Raw genomic sequence first — 15,052 nt, forward strand, 5'->3', positions numbered from 1 at the left:
ACAGGATTATATGTAAGACTTTAGATTGGGGAGCGGTTAACTGAGTAACTGTTACACATGGAATTAGTTTGGAACTTTAAAATGAAGCATAATAATAATAGGCTTCTAAAGAATAAGTTACAGTTAAAAATTCCAGATATTTTGGGATATTCCTCTTCCTCTGAATATTTATGTTATTTCATAAAATTTCTTAAGAAAACTAAACTGATAGAAAGGATTTAGTGTTTTTTTTTTTTTTTTTAAGTTGCGCCCTGATCCACACTCCATACCAGTAGGTGGCGGTAACACGCCATTCCAGCTATTACTTTTGGTGGGATTCGGGATTAACATGGCGACAGAATTCGCAAAAAACTACGAAAAAAAACCCATTACAAGTCAATGGTACAAATCCTACACCCTAATACCCTACTGGCTAAAACGGAGAATTGTCTCCCCCAGCTGGCTCAAAAAGAGAATTGTCTAACCCAGCATCTCTAAAATAGAGATTAGGTTTATGTGGATACCAGCTCATAAAGATATAGCAGGAAATGAAATGGAAGATCATTTACCTAAGGTGTCCTTAAAACAAAGTAGAATTATGGAAATAAAGTATTGTAAGTCTGGAAAAAATATAATGAATTATTAAGAGCAACATCAAAGGAAACATGATATAGAGACATTTAAACTTAATAAGATATTAATTAAACACAAAATAAATAAAGCGGTTATTACATTTTGGAAGGTAACAGGATTATATGTAAGACTTTAGATTGGGGAGCGGTTAACTGAGTAACTGTTACACATGGAATTAGTTTGGAACTTTAAAATGAAGCATAATAATAATAGGCTTCTAAAGAATAAGTTACAGTTAAAAATTCCAGATATTTTGGGATATTCCTCTTCCTCTGAATATTTATGTTATTTCATAAAATTTCTTAAGAAAACTAAACTGATAGAAAGGATTTAGTGTTTTTTTTTTTTTTTTTAAGTTGCGCCCTGATCCACACTCCATACCAGTAGGTGGCGGTAATGCACGCCCTGATCCACACTCCATACCAGTAGGTGGCGGTAATGCACACCATTAAGTTGCTTGCCAACCGCCATTAAAAACAAAAAGAAGAAGAAGAGCTTTCTGCTTCCGACTCTCCTTGGTTAAGGTAAGAAGCGTTTGTGTTCTGTCCATAAAATATACTATTTAATTTCATTACTATATTATTAGAACTGCTTACAGTTGTTAAATGTAATGTGTTCTTTAAGAAATGTGATCGATTTTAAAAGTTTGACTGCTGTGGGATATTTTGTTGTGGCTCTGATAGCGTAGCTGCTAGCTTGATGGAACCGCAATTTGTTCACATGTTAGCACTTTGCTAACTGGCTTTCGTGAAACCTGTTAGGCTATAAAATCTCTGTTAACATCAATCTGATCAGCTGAAATAAGGCAATTTTGTTTTACCTCAACCTAGAGCTATTGTGACTTGCAGAAATTGTCACAAATAACCGGAACTAGCATATTAAGCTACTTCACTGACTCAGTTGCTTCGGATACAGATACTCTCAGCTGCCGTCTTGTGCCGACAGTGAAAAACAGCAGAACTACATAATATTAGCTTGGTATGATGTAAATTATAATTTTTGTTTGAATTACATAAAATAACTTCATGATCTGAGTTTTTTTCATTATGTTTGGCCTATCAATAATTTCAAATAATAAAACATAAAATATCTGGGTTTATTTTGTTCATCCGAACCAGAACCTCCAGGTTCTCCGTTGTAGAGTTTTACTGAAAATCAGCGGAGAAATATCTGTAGCGCAGCAGCTGCGGTACAGTCTGCCCACTAGAGTAGAACTGAACCGAACCAAACATGAACGTATTTCATCGCCTAACGAAAGACAAGGAAGCAAAGAGATTTCGGCTAAAGAAATCTGAACTTGAAAAGAGAACACAAAATGCTTTATGTGTACTAGTGTGATTGTATGGACAAAAAGCCACCTGAAGAAAACCCGCAGCCGCAGAAACTGAGTCAGTAAAGTAGCTAACTATGCTAGCTCAGGTTATTTGCCGCCATTTCTTCAAGTTGCCATCCCTCCCCCAATAAAACAGCTTGTGGTACAGTGGTAAAACAGTATTTCCACATATTGCCACGTTTAAGCTGTGATAGCTCCCACATATTTTGTAGTGTAACACTAATAACTCCCACATATTTTCTAGTGTAACACTCTGAAGAAAGCCAGTTAGCAAGTTGTTAACATGTAAACACATGTGCGCGGAAGTAACGCCTATAAATCACACAAAGCATCATGGGAGCTAGAAATTTGCTGGAAAGAAGATAAATGTTTTAGACCCACAGGAAGCTAATTAAGTGCTGCAGTGTTTTTAAGTCTCGTAATTTTGTTCGTATCTTCACATGTAACATCTCTGTTTTTTTAAAGTATATTTTTAACCAAGTTGTAAAGTGTACTTATGTTTGCACCAGTTGTGAAAAATATATTGTCCTTGTTTAGAAACCTTAGAACAGTTTTAACTTTATTCTTGTATTTAAGAAAATAAATATTCACCTATTTTTAACATATATATATTTTTACGGTTGTTTTTTAATTGAAATTTATTTTGCTTGTATTTACAGCTTCTCTCTTCTGCGAGACTTTGTGATTTGGAAGTTTTCCACTGCTGCCTGCTACGAATCTGACCTCTGCATCATCACACCATCTAATTAATTCACTTATACTGATACCTGTTGATCCTATAGAGATATATTTTATCTAGATATTAAGAAAAGCACATAGTAACATTGAGTTAAAAGCATTCACAAACACATATAATATTGTTTGAATAACCAGCTTTCCGCCCCCCCAGGTGTCTTCTTTTTTTTTTCTGCTGTTACAGGATGCCACGTAGAGGACGACGCTCCGAGGCTGCCAAGGTGAGATGGAGAAAGCTGGAGATTGTGCCGGTCGACGCAAAGGTATAACAATTACACATTGAAGTAATTGTTTTTGTCTAACTGTAGTTCTTAATGTAGTTTAGACTTTAGGCATGATTATAATAGTTTCTGTGTTTACAGCCTGGGACACCACCGCTCGCACCCAGCGCTTGGAACCCAACTCGGTCTCCGCCAAAGAAGGTATGTCTGTCATTTTAAATTTTAGTAACTTACTGTTGGATGATAACAATTATTTTCTTTACTAATTTTACTTATCTCTTTAGATGTCCCGACTGCTGGAGGGTGAACTGCACGACCAAGTATGTTCATAAAAAGTTCAGGATCATTTATTTAGAATAACCAAAACAAGTTATGTTTGTAGTTAATCTATACATTTTTTAAATAACTCTTTTGCAGATGTCGCCTCCCGTGGTGCGTCAGGAGGAGCCCCGTGTGCCACCGACCTCTCCTGGGTTACGTATGTAGATAAAATCTTTGTTGTTTTGTTCTTACATTTTCACCTGCATAAAAGCCTAATCTTGATAACTAAACGTTTCTAAACAGGCCGTGGGACGGGGCGTCGCCATCGGGTGGAGACGTGGCCAGCCTCCCGGGTGACCAGACGGAGCTGCAAGTTGGTTCTGCCTACTGCCGGGGCTCTGGAGAAGAAGGTATTTTTTTATTTTTTTTTAACTCGTATATAAATATTGGTTTGCATGAAAAAATTCTATAAGCGAACTTTAATGTTTGTTTTTATTTTTCAGTTTGCTCTTTTGGTTGGTGATTCCCATCTGCGTGCTTTTGTGGATGGGTATTCTACCATGCCAAAGGGCGACTTCTCCTTAGGGGTGCTTGCATCCCCCGGTGCCTCTGCGGAAGAGTTGCGGCTTGAGGTGCTGGATGCAGTTCTGCCTCGGCCCCCCGAGGTGATCTGTCTTCTGGCCCCAAGTAACAACTTAACCGCCAGCAGGACTTTCGTGGAGGCCGGAGCAGCGTTTGACGCTTTGTTGAGTACCGTCTGCAACCTCTCTGCTAATGTAAGTATAACATCCACTGCATTTATCCATGATCAAATATATCAGAAAACGTGGCGTATATTAATTTTGTTCCTTTATTTGGTTTGAAATTTAAAGGTGGTCGTTGTGGACTTTCCACCGCGCCTTTGCGTGGAGGTCAGTGTGCAACAGCTGCTGCGGCAGGAGTTTCAACGTGTGGCTGGTCAGAGAAGTAAGTGACGTACACAATTTGTGTTTAGACTAAAACTTCAGCAAATTTACATTTTATAGTTTTCAGGGTTCAGATCTATGAAAAAATTATTTATTTTTCCTTTCGTATCTACTATATCTCAAATTAGAACATCGTTAGTGTGACTAAAAATTAGAATGAAATTTTCTTTCTTTTCCGTATAGGTGTTCGGTACTTGCCTGTCACTGAACACTTCCCGTTGAGCTGCCTGGCATTGTGGAGCAGGGATGGCGTAAGTTGAATTGATTTTTATAATTCTATTGTAAACATTTTATTGAGGCATACTGCATTTTATAAAATGTGTTTATAACTGCAGGTTCACTTGAGCGACCATCCTGGGATGGAGGTCCTTGCTCAGTTGCTTGAGGCGGCGGTCTGCTCGCAACTTGAGTTAAGTGCATCGAAATCTCCTGCTCCTGTGATGTTGGCTGATCCCCCTCCTGGGACGGCTTCCCCCCCCCCGGTGAGACGTCCCCTGCCCCGGATGGTTGTGGTTAGCGAGGAGGCTGCTCCGCGTCGTTCGGAGTCCTTCGCCTGGACTGTGGTTGGTGGTGGTCGGAAGGTACTGGATACATGCTTATTTGATTTAATGAAAATTTTGCAACTGTATATTTCAATGTGTGTATTTCACTTTTTAACATGTTTATTTTGTGTCCGCCTCCCTGATTGTACATTTGAACTTTTCTTTAAAGTGCAGATTATAAAGTAAATGAAAGTTGATTTCACAGGGAGACCTGCTGGATTCTTCCATCCCCCCCAATCCCGTGTGCTTCAGCCCAGCGTTGCTGGAGGAGATGGACCGGATCGTTCCTGCGTCTGGCCTTGAAACTCCGCTACCTACATGTTCTCCAAAGGGGAAAAAGGTATTTTATTTAATGTTAACAAATATAATGATTTGAATTTGATGTGCAAAAGTTTGTTTTAACAATTATATCATTTCTTCTTTTTTTTTAATTAGAAGGCGACTGTCAGGCGTCGTCCAATTTCCTACCCCTCCAAGCTGAATCCAGTGGAGCAGCAGGTGTGACACCGTTTCAGAAAATATATCAGACTTTAAGATAGTGAAATGTACAGTACATGTTGACTTTGCACAAAAAATGATATCTTCTGTTGATTTATAGATGGAGGGAGCGCCGAGAGAGACCAACAGCAAAGCTCGTCGCCAGGCACAGAGTCCTGTACCCCCGATGAACGTCCAGGACGAGTCCTCTTCCGTGCCACAGGAGGAACATTTTTGGGATGGGAGCTGCAAGGTAACTGTTTCCTATCATCTCAGTCACAACAAATGGGTGGAGCAGTGCAACGTGTTGTGGAGAAAGTTGGCGTACTTGGTTCTGTTCATGAGAAGGGTGCCAAAGATTATGTCACTCACATGAGCACATATGGCTGTGCAAAGTGAGTTTACATATTTAAGAAATTTGTATTTCACAGCTTTTGACTTTGTAGAGGTGCTGCTTTATTATTTGTGCATTTTTTATTTTTATAAAATTGAATATAATATCAAATTTTTTTGGTTTTCCAGGTTTGCTAAAAAAGTGCGCTAATATTGTTAAAGATTAATTTCTGAATTACAGAAAAGTAAATTTGAGATGCACAAATATGAACATATGGATTTATATTGAAATCCCACCCAATACTAGTGTAATGACAGTATTTGCCATTAGGTTAATTTATCAACATTTTATATCAATTAATCTATTTAACAACAGAATAATTGATTACTCAATTACAAAATATGTGTTTACAACAGGCCTAATTGGTGGTAGATAGTGATAAGGTGAATATTTGTATAAATACTGACTTTTAAAATTTTTTTATGTTACAGGCTTCTGCACTAGAAGTCAGGATCAGCAGTCCACCTGTCCTGTTGGTAAGTGCTACACATTCCCAGGCCGACAAGAGGTATGCTGCATTTTCCCGTAATCACCAGTGCACATGCATGGCACTCACATTTTTAGCTTACCACAATGAGGGGTTGCAGTTTGACACAGTGATGCTTGATAGAGTGATTGAAAAAGGAGACCAACTTTATGCCGGCGTTAAACAGCAACTGATCAGTGATGGAACATTTCGTGACAATCACTTGACGTTTGAACAGATGCCTGACCATGTACTCACAGATAGGAACATCTATGCAGTACACACAACTGGTTTAAGGGTAGGTCATGTTTTTGCTCGTAGCAGGAGCGCTCAAGGATCTCGACAATTGGGTTTGCATCTTGCCCTGCAACTGGAATGTCTGTCGGAAAATGTAACCCATGCTTTCCTTTTGGTGACTCCAGAGTGCATTGCAGTTTTCAGGGACAGAAGCGGTCGGTTTGGAGTTTTTGATTCCCACTCAAGAAATTCAGCAGGCCTGCCCCACCCCAGTGGAACTGCAGTAATGATGACTTTCTGCAACCTGTCTGACTTGGTCAGCCATCTATTGAAGCTCTTTCGAAATCGCGGCCCCAATGCCACCTATGAGTTTGTGCCAGTAGGTTTTGACAGGGAAAATGAAGATCATCCTCAGAACTTGACTTTTGACAACATTTCACCTGTAGCAACACAGGTAAGTCCAACTGCTTTGAAATCAGAGAGTCCGTCTGATGAGGAAATGCCTCCTTGGCTTAGGGAAGTTGCAAACGTATTAGAGGAGAGACCTCCAACCATTACAAATTTGTCAAAAGTGCCAAAAACCGATAGAAGAAAAATTAAAAACAGGATCAAAACACAACAGAGACAGAATGTAGGAAGTAAAATGAAACAAAGTTCATCTGAAAAAGAAAGATATCTGACATCTCCAACATTTAGGACCAAAAAGCTACAGGCCTTAAAAGAAAACTATATTCTTCATAAAGTAGAGAGGAAGGATCAGTTAAATAACAGATATAGAACAGATGCATTTTTCCGGAAGAGACGAATAAATTACATTAAGGACAGATTCGATTTTGTCCGTAGCTTCAGAGACAGTCATAAAGCCAAGATGGCTGAGTATATGAAGAAACGATTCAGAGAGGATCCGGCCTTTAGAAGCAGAAAAAAATCAAACATCAGGAATCGATTCAGAGATGATCCGGCCTTTAGAAGCAGACAAAAAGCATACATCAGGAATCGATTCAGAGATGATCCGGCCTTTAGAAGCAGACAAAAAGCATACATCAGGAATCGATTCAGAGATGATCCGGCCTTTAGAAGCAGACAAAAATCATACATCAGGAATCGATTCAGAGATGATCCGGCCTTTAGAAGCAGACAAAAATCATACATCAGGAATCGATTCAGAGATGATCCGGCCTTTAGAAGCAGACAAAAATCAAATATCAGAAATCGATTCAGAAACGATCCGGTCTTCAGAAGCACACACAAAAAAACAATGCGTGAATATATGAAGGCGAAGTATCATAGTGAGCCTGCTTATCGAGCAAAACATAAAGAAAAATGTGCTGCCAACAGAAGAGGCAGACTATCAAGAGAAGCACATTCCCAAAATTTAACACTGCAGCATGCTTTGCGAATCACAAGGAAGTATAAAAGAAACGTAAGCTTCCACCTTGAAACTCCAAGCTCTCTGATAACTGAGGAAATGAAAGCTGCAATACAAAACTTTTATAAGAACATTAAAAACGGACCCACATATGTTTGCACCGTGTGTCACAGAGCTCTTTTCCCCAATCAAGTAAAGCGCTGTAAACGAGATAAATATACCAAGAATATGCGTGTAGTAGCTGATTGTCTAACCGGTACATATGTTCATGTGTGTGGATCTGCATGCTCAACCCCATGTTCTGTACCCGAAGAAAGGATGGGGGAGTGGATCTGCTACACATGTGACAGCCATCTAACCAGAGGAAAGATGCCATCTATTGCTGCTGTTAATAACCTTCACCTAGCTTCTGTTCCACCAGAGCTTGCGGAATTGAATGTACTTGAACGGCAATTAATTGCAAAAATTCTACCTTTTGCAAAAATTGTTTCCTTGCCCAAAGGACAGCAAAGGGCAATACATGGAGCGGTTGTCTGTGTTCCTTCTGAAATGGAAACAGTCGTAAACAGTCTTCCGAGGCCCCGTGAGGAAGCCCAGCTTTTACAGGTGAAGCTGAAGAGAAAAACCAAGTATAAAGGATACCAATACTTTTACACAGTAAACATGAAAAATGTCTTAGCTGCACTGACCAAGCTTAAAGACAGTCATCCGGATTACAAAGAAGTAAGTATAAATGAAAGTGCAACATTTGAAGATTTCCAAGAGGATCAGCCAGTTGAGGACTTGGAAACAGAAGCAGCGGAGACTGAAATGGATATAGAAGCAGACCAGCAACCTGACCACATAGGGATAGAGCATCAGGCACTTCGACCTGGTCTGATCTTGGACACCTGCATGCAGCCTCCTGACATAGCACAGGAAGTATTGTCATATGGAGAAGGGATTTTCAGCATTGCGCCGGCTCAGGGGAACAAGCCCATCTCCTTCTTCAGTGTTCCAAGACTTGAAGCCAAGGCTTATCCTGTACATTTCCCAACTGGAATAAACACATTAGATGAAGCCCGCCGTGTTGCACTTTCACCGAGTATGTATTTCAATGTACGACTTTTCTCAATAGATACTCGGTTTGCCAAAGACCAGAGTTACCTTTTCTTTGCTCAGTTTGTCACGGAAACTCATATTGCCAATAGTAGTATGTCCATTCAGAGAAGAAAAGGGAAACCAAGCACCAAAGATGGGAAAAATATTTCCAGCAAAATGCTGCAGGATAAAGAGGAGTTGCAAAAACTTATCCAGAATAAAGAGGCTACCCGTTTCATGCAACCCTTAAGAGGAACTCCAGCTTATTGGGAGAAAGGGTTACGTGATTTGCACGCCATGGTGAGGCAACTTGGAAAGCCCACTTTCTTTTGCACGTTCTCTGCTGCTGAAATGAGATGGCCAGAAGTCATTGAGGCCATCAAAGGTCAACATGGCGAGCAGGTAGATTTTTCTGAGCTTGACTGGAATGCAAAATGTGACATTCTTAGAAGCAACCCTGTAACCGTCATGCGCATGTTTGAAAAGAGAGTGGATGCACTGTTTAGAGACCTCATTCTTTCCCCTGCACAGCCCCTTGGAGCAGTGGACGATTACTTTTATCGTGTAGAATTTCAGGCAAGGGGTTCACCACACATACATGCTGTGATATGGATTAAGGATGCACCTGAAATGGAAGACCCCTCATGTTGCGGTGAAGTCATAAAGTTCATCGATCGTCACATATCCTGTCAGTTGCCTGATGAAACCAGAGATCCAGAGCTTCACAAAATAGTCACAGAGGTTCAAATGCACAGCAAAAAGCACTCAAAATCATGCAAAAAAGGTAATGTTGAATGCAGATTTGGATTCCCCAAACTAGCAATGGACCGCACCAGAATCACCGTCCCAGTAATTGACTTTGATTTGGAAATTGATGATGAAACACCAAAGCAAAGTAAGCCAAAAGGTAGGAGAAATTCCAAAAAATCGAGATCACCATTTGTCTCAAACCTACAAAGAGAGGCTAAGAAGAAACTGAAAACAGTTAGAGATTTACTTAAAGATGAGAAATCATCTTTCAGGGATTTGTCAGAGTTACTCCAGGCTTGTAATATGACTAAAATAGAGTACAATGGCCATGTTGATGCTCTCACTTCTGGAATGGTGGTAATGATGAAACGGGATCCTAAAGATAGCTGGGTCAATGGGTACAACCCCGATCTCCTTCGTGCATGGAATGCTAACATGGACATTCAGTATGTGCTTGATGAGTACACCTGCATTGAGTACATGATGTCCTACATAGCCAAGCCAGAGCATGAAATGGCGCAGTTCCTCAAGTCTGTTGTTGATGATTTAAAGACGGCCAATGTTAGCCAACGCGATGAGATGAAGAAGATCATGCAGGCTTATTCAAAACAGAGAGAGGTTAGTGCTCAAGAATCCGTTGCGCGCACTTGTAGCCTACCTCTCAAAAAGTCCTCTCGTAGTGTCCTTTTTCTTCAAACAGATGAAGACGGTATAAAAATGAGTCTTCCAATGAGTAAACTCGTAAACATGTCCCCAGATGAAGAGAATGTGTGGATGAAAGGATTGCCGGAAAAATATCTCAACAGACCAGACACATTAGAATTCGAACACATGTGCCTGGCAGAATTTGCATCAGAATACCGGGTTCTATATGGTAGGCAAATTGAAGGGCCAAATGCAATTGCCCTCCTTAATGATGCAGGATACATCCAGAAAAGAACTATCGGCAAACCTGCAGTTATTAGATTTACTCGTTTCTCTGAGAAAAAAACACCCGAAAAGTTTTACAGACGGCTTCTGAAGTTGTATTTTCCTCATAGACGAGATGAGGACCTAAAAAATGAGGAATGCACAACCTACGAAGCCTTTTACAACAACGGTTTTCGTGGTAGATATCGGGTTAAACAGTATGTGGATTTCAATTGCAAAAGGTATGAAGGGCAAGGTAAGAAAATTGATAAGATTATGGAAGATCTGAATAAGCAAGGACCGGTTCGTAATGCGTGGAACACTTTTGCACCAGAGGTTGAGGTAGACAGTTTAGAATGCGCTGCTGAGCGACCACCATTGCAAGAAGATGAAGAGCAAGACCCTATTCCAGATTATGAAATTGATGTCAGCACTGTAGACATGCCAAAAATTGAAGCTCCTAAACTGAGCCCTGATTTCATCAGACAAATGTACAGGAGTTTAAATGAGACTCAAGCGTCCGTGTTTTACGCCATTCGCGATTGGTGTCTGAAGCGCGTCTGGGGTGAGAAACCAGAACCATTCTTTTATTTCTTGACGGGAGGAGCCGGATGTGGTAAATCTCATGTCATCAAATGTGTTTATCAGGAGGCAACCAAGCTCTTGCGCCAGCTTCCGAGAATTCTCGATATTGGTGACATGTCCAAGCCCACTGTGCTCCTCACAGCTTTTACTGGTACTGCAGCGTACAACATATCAGGGAAGACTTTACATTCCATCTTGAAGCTACCCAAAAGTTTAAAACCACCATACAAGGGACTTGGAAATTCATTGGATGAAGTGAGGGCAGTTCTTTCTAATGTAGAAATCTTAATCATCGATGAAATCTCCATGGTCTCCAAAGACCTACTTGCATATGTTCACTGGAGATTTCAACAAATCAAGGGGAACAACAGGTTCATGGGTGGGGTCTCTGTTTTGGCTGTGGGGGATTTCTTCCAACTTCCTCCTCTTGGACGATCAAAACCGCTTTGTGTCGCCGAGGATGGCGTGCTTGATATCTGGAATGAGAATTTCCAGATGATCAGCCTGACAGAAATCATGCGGCAGAAAGATGACCGAACGTTTGCAGAGCTCCTGAACAGGATTCGAGTTAAAGGTAAAGCCGATTCACTTAGTAAGGATGACAAGACTCTTTTGATCCAAGCTGTTACTGACTCAAAAGAGTGTCCAATGGATGTTCTGCACATTTTTGCAACAAACAAACAGGTGGACACCCATAATGCAGCAGTTGTGACCTCTTTAGGTGTAGTAACAGTTGATATCGAGGCAGAGGACTACAAAAGGGTTACAAAGACAGGAAACATGATTAATCTGGGCTGTTGCATAGCGGGCAACAAACGAGACTTGTCTAACAACATACAGGCTGGTTTGGGTTTTAGGGTAATGATTATAAGAAACTTGGATGTAGAGGATGGTCTTGTTAATGGAACATTTGGGACCATTGCGGATATTGTCACCAGTACGAAAGATGGAAAGAATAGTGTAAAGTTAATTGGACTCAAACTGGACAATCCCCTCGCTGGACACACAAAAAAGATTCAGGGTAAACCAGACAGCTTTGTTTACATTGAGAGATTTGAGGAACAGAGTAGCGTAAAGGGAGTGGTACGACGGCAATTTCCAATCAGGTTAGCCTTTGGGTGTACAGCACACAAAGTCCAAGGGATGACCATGAAGTCTGCGGTTATTTCTTTGAAGCGTATTTTTGAACCGGGAATGGCATATGTGGCACTCAGTCGCACAACTTCCCTGGAAGGACTTAAAATCATTGATTTTGATGAAAGTAAGATCTACGCTGACAAAAACATCAGAGCAGCTATGGAATCAATGAGATCAGCATCGTTTTTGCATATCAGACCACTCTTGCATTTTCAGTCTGGTCATCAAGGTGCAACATTAACAATTGTCCACCACAATGTCGAAGGTCTTGTCTGTCACTCTGAGGACATGAAACAACATCATGAACTTATGCTGGCAGATGTCTTATGCCTAACGGAGACTCATTTATTTGGATCTTCTGTTCCAGCTTCTTGCCAAATGGAGGGCTATTCTTTCTTTTCACGGAACAGACATGTCTCCTACTCAAACAGAGTCGACATTGCTACCAAAGAGGGTGGGGGAGTAGCGACTTACTGCCGGAGTCTTCTCCAACCGCAGGAACGTAGATTCTTCAACCAGGTTACAGATATTGAATTCAACGTTGTGAAAGTGGAAACCCCAATCAGAGCACTGATTGCGACAGTTTACAGGCCACCAAGTTATGATCTTGGAACATTTTTAAGAAATCTGCAGAACCTCTTGGATGGCCTGAATTCAATGGATATTCGGCCCGTTGTCATATTGGGAGACTTCAATGAGGACCTTATTCCTCCTGGGAAAAAAGCCATCAATGAGTTGTTTAGAGCAAAAGGCTTTATGCAACTCATCTCTGATGCAACCACAGAAAAACGTACCCTCCTTGATCACATTTACATCTCCAATCCAGAATACTGTATCCAATCAGGTGTCTTGCAGGCTTACTACAGCTACCACAATCCTATATACTGTGTGTTAGCTTCAGTATAAACTGCATCTACAGTGGCTTCCAAAAATAGTTATGTTCCTTGAAATTTTCCTAATCATAAGGGGTATTTTTCTTGATCTTTTATATTAAATTCCGATGAAATATATTTGTGGTTGTAATGTAACAATATGGAACAGTTCAAGGAGTATGATTACTTTGTAAGCACTGTAAATCTTAATCCTGAATTCATGACAGGATATTATTTTTGGAGAACATGTAAAGATCTTGCATCATTTTATGTGACTGTGGGTTTTTTTGTATATGCAGCAATCAGAAAGCAGTGTGGGTTGTTTTTCTCTATCATTGTTGCAGAGGGTTTGATATATATTTATTCATTGTACACATTTGTGAATTATAGTGTAGCTTGTGGATTTTGTTGTAGGAATAAAAATATTCTTGTACAGTTTGCAAATCTTTTCAATACTTATTTAGTTCCGTAGAAAGGAGGCTTCATAACCAGGGTTTGTATGTGCCCATGAAACTTTGTTTGAGGTTTGGGAATACGAAAGTGGCTGATCTTGAAACACTTATCGGTTCTCTGTCAGAGTAGTTGCTGGAAATATTGGACCAGGAAGCGGTAGATTAAAAAATCAGTTACTACACGTATATTCTGTTCTATTTTGAAATAAAAATTATTTCAAATTGGTCTTCAATCTGGCACATAGCATTTTCCTCATTTTTCTAATGCAGTTAGAGTAACTGTTACCCTTCGAGTAAGTTAATTTTTTGCAAAACTCTTTTTTTATTCTTCACAATTTGCGTCATTCAATTAAAGCTCTCCTTGTTTCATCTCTCCCCAATGATACTGCACTTTTTACTGCTGCAGCCCCCTAGGGGTTACTTCACTAGAAGGACAAAAGTTGAACTCACTTTTGTCCTGTTGGACTCCCTCCACATACTGAGAATTTGTGTTGTTTTGATGGAATTAACCTCTTTCCTCCCAGTTTTAGTCTGTTTTTGCAGGTTGTTCCACACAAACAATCCTTGGAAGCTGCTAAGAAGAGAGAGGAAACGAGACCTGGAGGTTTGGCGCATGAGAGTTAGCAAATGTATCTAAATTGTAGCAACCTTAAAAGCAGTTACATTTTTGTTGTTGTTGATAATAGATGTCTATTGATGGAATGACTTGTTTATTTTTAGTGCAGGACAACCCTTGCCTAGCTCATAGACTTGGTCCCACACCCAATCTGAGGAGAAGATGGAGTTCCTGTTTCTTTAGATAGGTAGATAACAAATTAAAGCTAATTTTGTTTATTTTAATTTGAAATTGATGATGTTGTATATGTAAGTTTGATAGGAGGAATCCAGTGGATATATGCCCTTTTTTCTTAGGTGACATTGGTGTTTATATCTATCTTAATCATTCTTAAACCTTAGTTTAAACAAAGTTTAATTTTTAGTTTATTCATTCATAAATCACATAAATGTTTAAAAATGTCATATATATTAATTTGGTTTTTGTCTGTTTTTTGTTTTTTTAATATAGTCTGTGAAGTGTCACACCAGATTGGATGCCTAAGAAGAAGTTGGGAAAAATCAAAAAGCTTTGGAGAAGCGATTCTTTTTTGTTGTTGTTATTCTTTATAGTTGTAAATAGTTTTTGATGTATGTATATATTTAAGATGGTTTCATTTATTGTATAGAGACTGCAATATGTTACATTAGATTAATTTAAAATATGTTTTCATGTATGTATATAGTTATAAAGGTTTCACATTTATAACAAGTGGATCATCATGGCAAAGCCATAATGTTTCACTTGTGACAGTAAATCTGTCAGGCCTCACCTTGACACTCAGGCAACAACCCTGAGTGCCACACGGCCGGACAGGACACATGTAAAATAAAAAAGATAGCAATTTCTTTTTATTGCAGAGACATTAGATTCTTAAATTTATGGTATTCTTTAAATGTTGTAATTTTGGTTCATTGTAAACTTTACCTGTAAAAAGTTTGTAGAAATCTTTAACATAAGGTCAATATATATTTTTAAACTGTAATATGTTGTGTGTGTGTGTTATTGAAATTTTTTATTTGTCACGATCAGTAGGTAAATGCTAATGAACTGCCTTCCT

At 39.5% G+C, this 15,052-nt stretch overlaps 1 protein-coding gene across 4 annotated transcripts; it reads left to right on the forward strand.

The window, feature by feature from the left end:
* The first annotated feature begins 1,868 nt into the window (after window positions 1-1,868).
* On the forward strand, window positions 1,869-14,886 carry LOC111609624. 4 transcript variants are annotated; one of them, XR_002753223.1, is made up of 15 exons: window positions 1,869-2,943; window positions 3,043-3,102; window positions 3,186-3,221; window positions 3,319-3,379; window positions 3,466-3,572; window positions 3,666-3,938; window positions 4,035-4,128; window positions 4,311-4,378; window positions 4,463-4,708; window positions 4,875-5,009; window positions 5,105-5,167; window positions 5,268-5,399; window positions 5,972-14,026; window positions 14,118-14,200; window positions 14,464-14,886. XR_002753223.1 is itself a non-coding variant. In XM_023338920.1 (5 exons), exons 1-5 carry the CDS (start codon window positions 2,866-2,868, stop codon window positions 3,603-3,605), a joined length of 375 nt encoding a protein of 124 aa, XP_023194688.1. In that variant the 5' UTR covers window positions 1,869-2,865; the 3' UTR covers window positions 3,606-3,659. The 4 variants fall into 4 exon arrangements, 1 of the variants encoding a protein (XP_023194688.1); XR_002753225.1 differs by having other exon boundaries at window positions 14,484-14,886; XR_002753224.1 differs by having other exon boundaries at window positions 5,972-14,001.
* The last annotated feature ends 166 nt before the right edge of the window (window positions 14,887-15,052 follow it).

The sequence above is a fragment of the Xiphophorus maculatus genome, chromosome 9, assembly GCF_002775205.1.
Source record: "Xiphophorus maculatus strain JP 163 A chromosome 9, X_maculatus-5.0-male, whole genome shotgun sequence".
NCBI lineage: Eukaryota > Metazoa > Chordata > Actinopteri > Cyprinodontiformes > Poeciliidae > Xiphophorus > Xiphophorus maculatus.

What these genes read in the sequence shown, in the direction of transcription:
- LOC111609624 (XM_023338920.1), top strand. Translation starts at nt 2,866, where the DNA reads ATGCCACGTAGAGGACGACGCTCCGAGGCTGCCAAGGTGAGATGGAGA. An exon ending in CTCGGTCTCCGCCAAAGAAG is followed by an intron (nt 3,103 to 3,185) that starts GTATGTCTGTCA and finishes TTATCTCTTTAG; the next exon opens with ATGTCCCGACTGCTGGAGGG. An exon ending in AGGGTGAACTGCACGACCAA is followed by an intron (nt 3,222 to 3,318) that starts GTATGTTCATAA and finishes ACTCTTTTGCAG; the next exon opens with ATGTCGCCTCCCGTGGTGCG.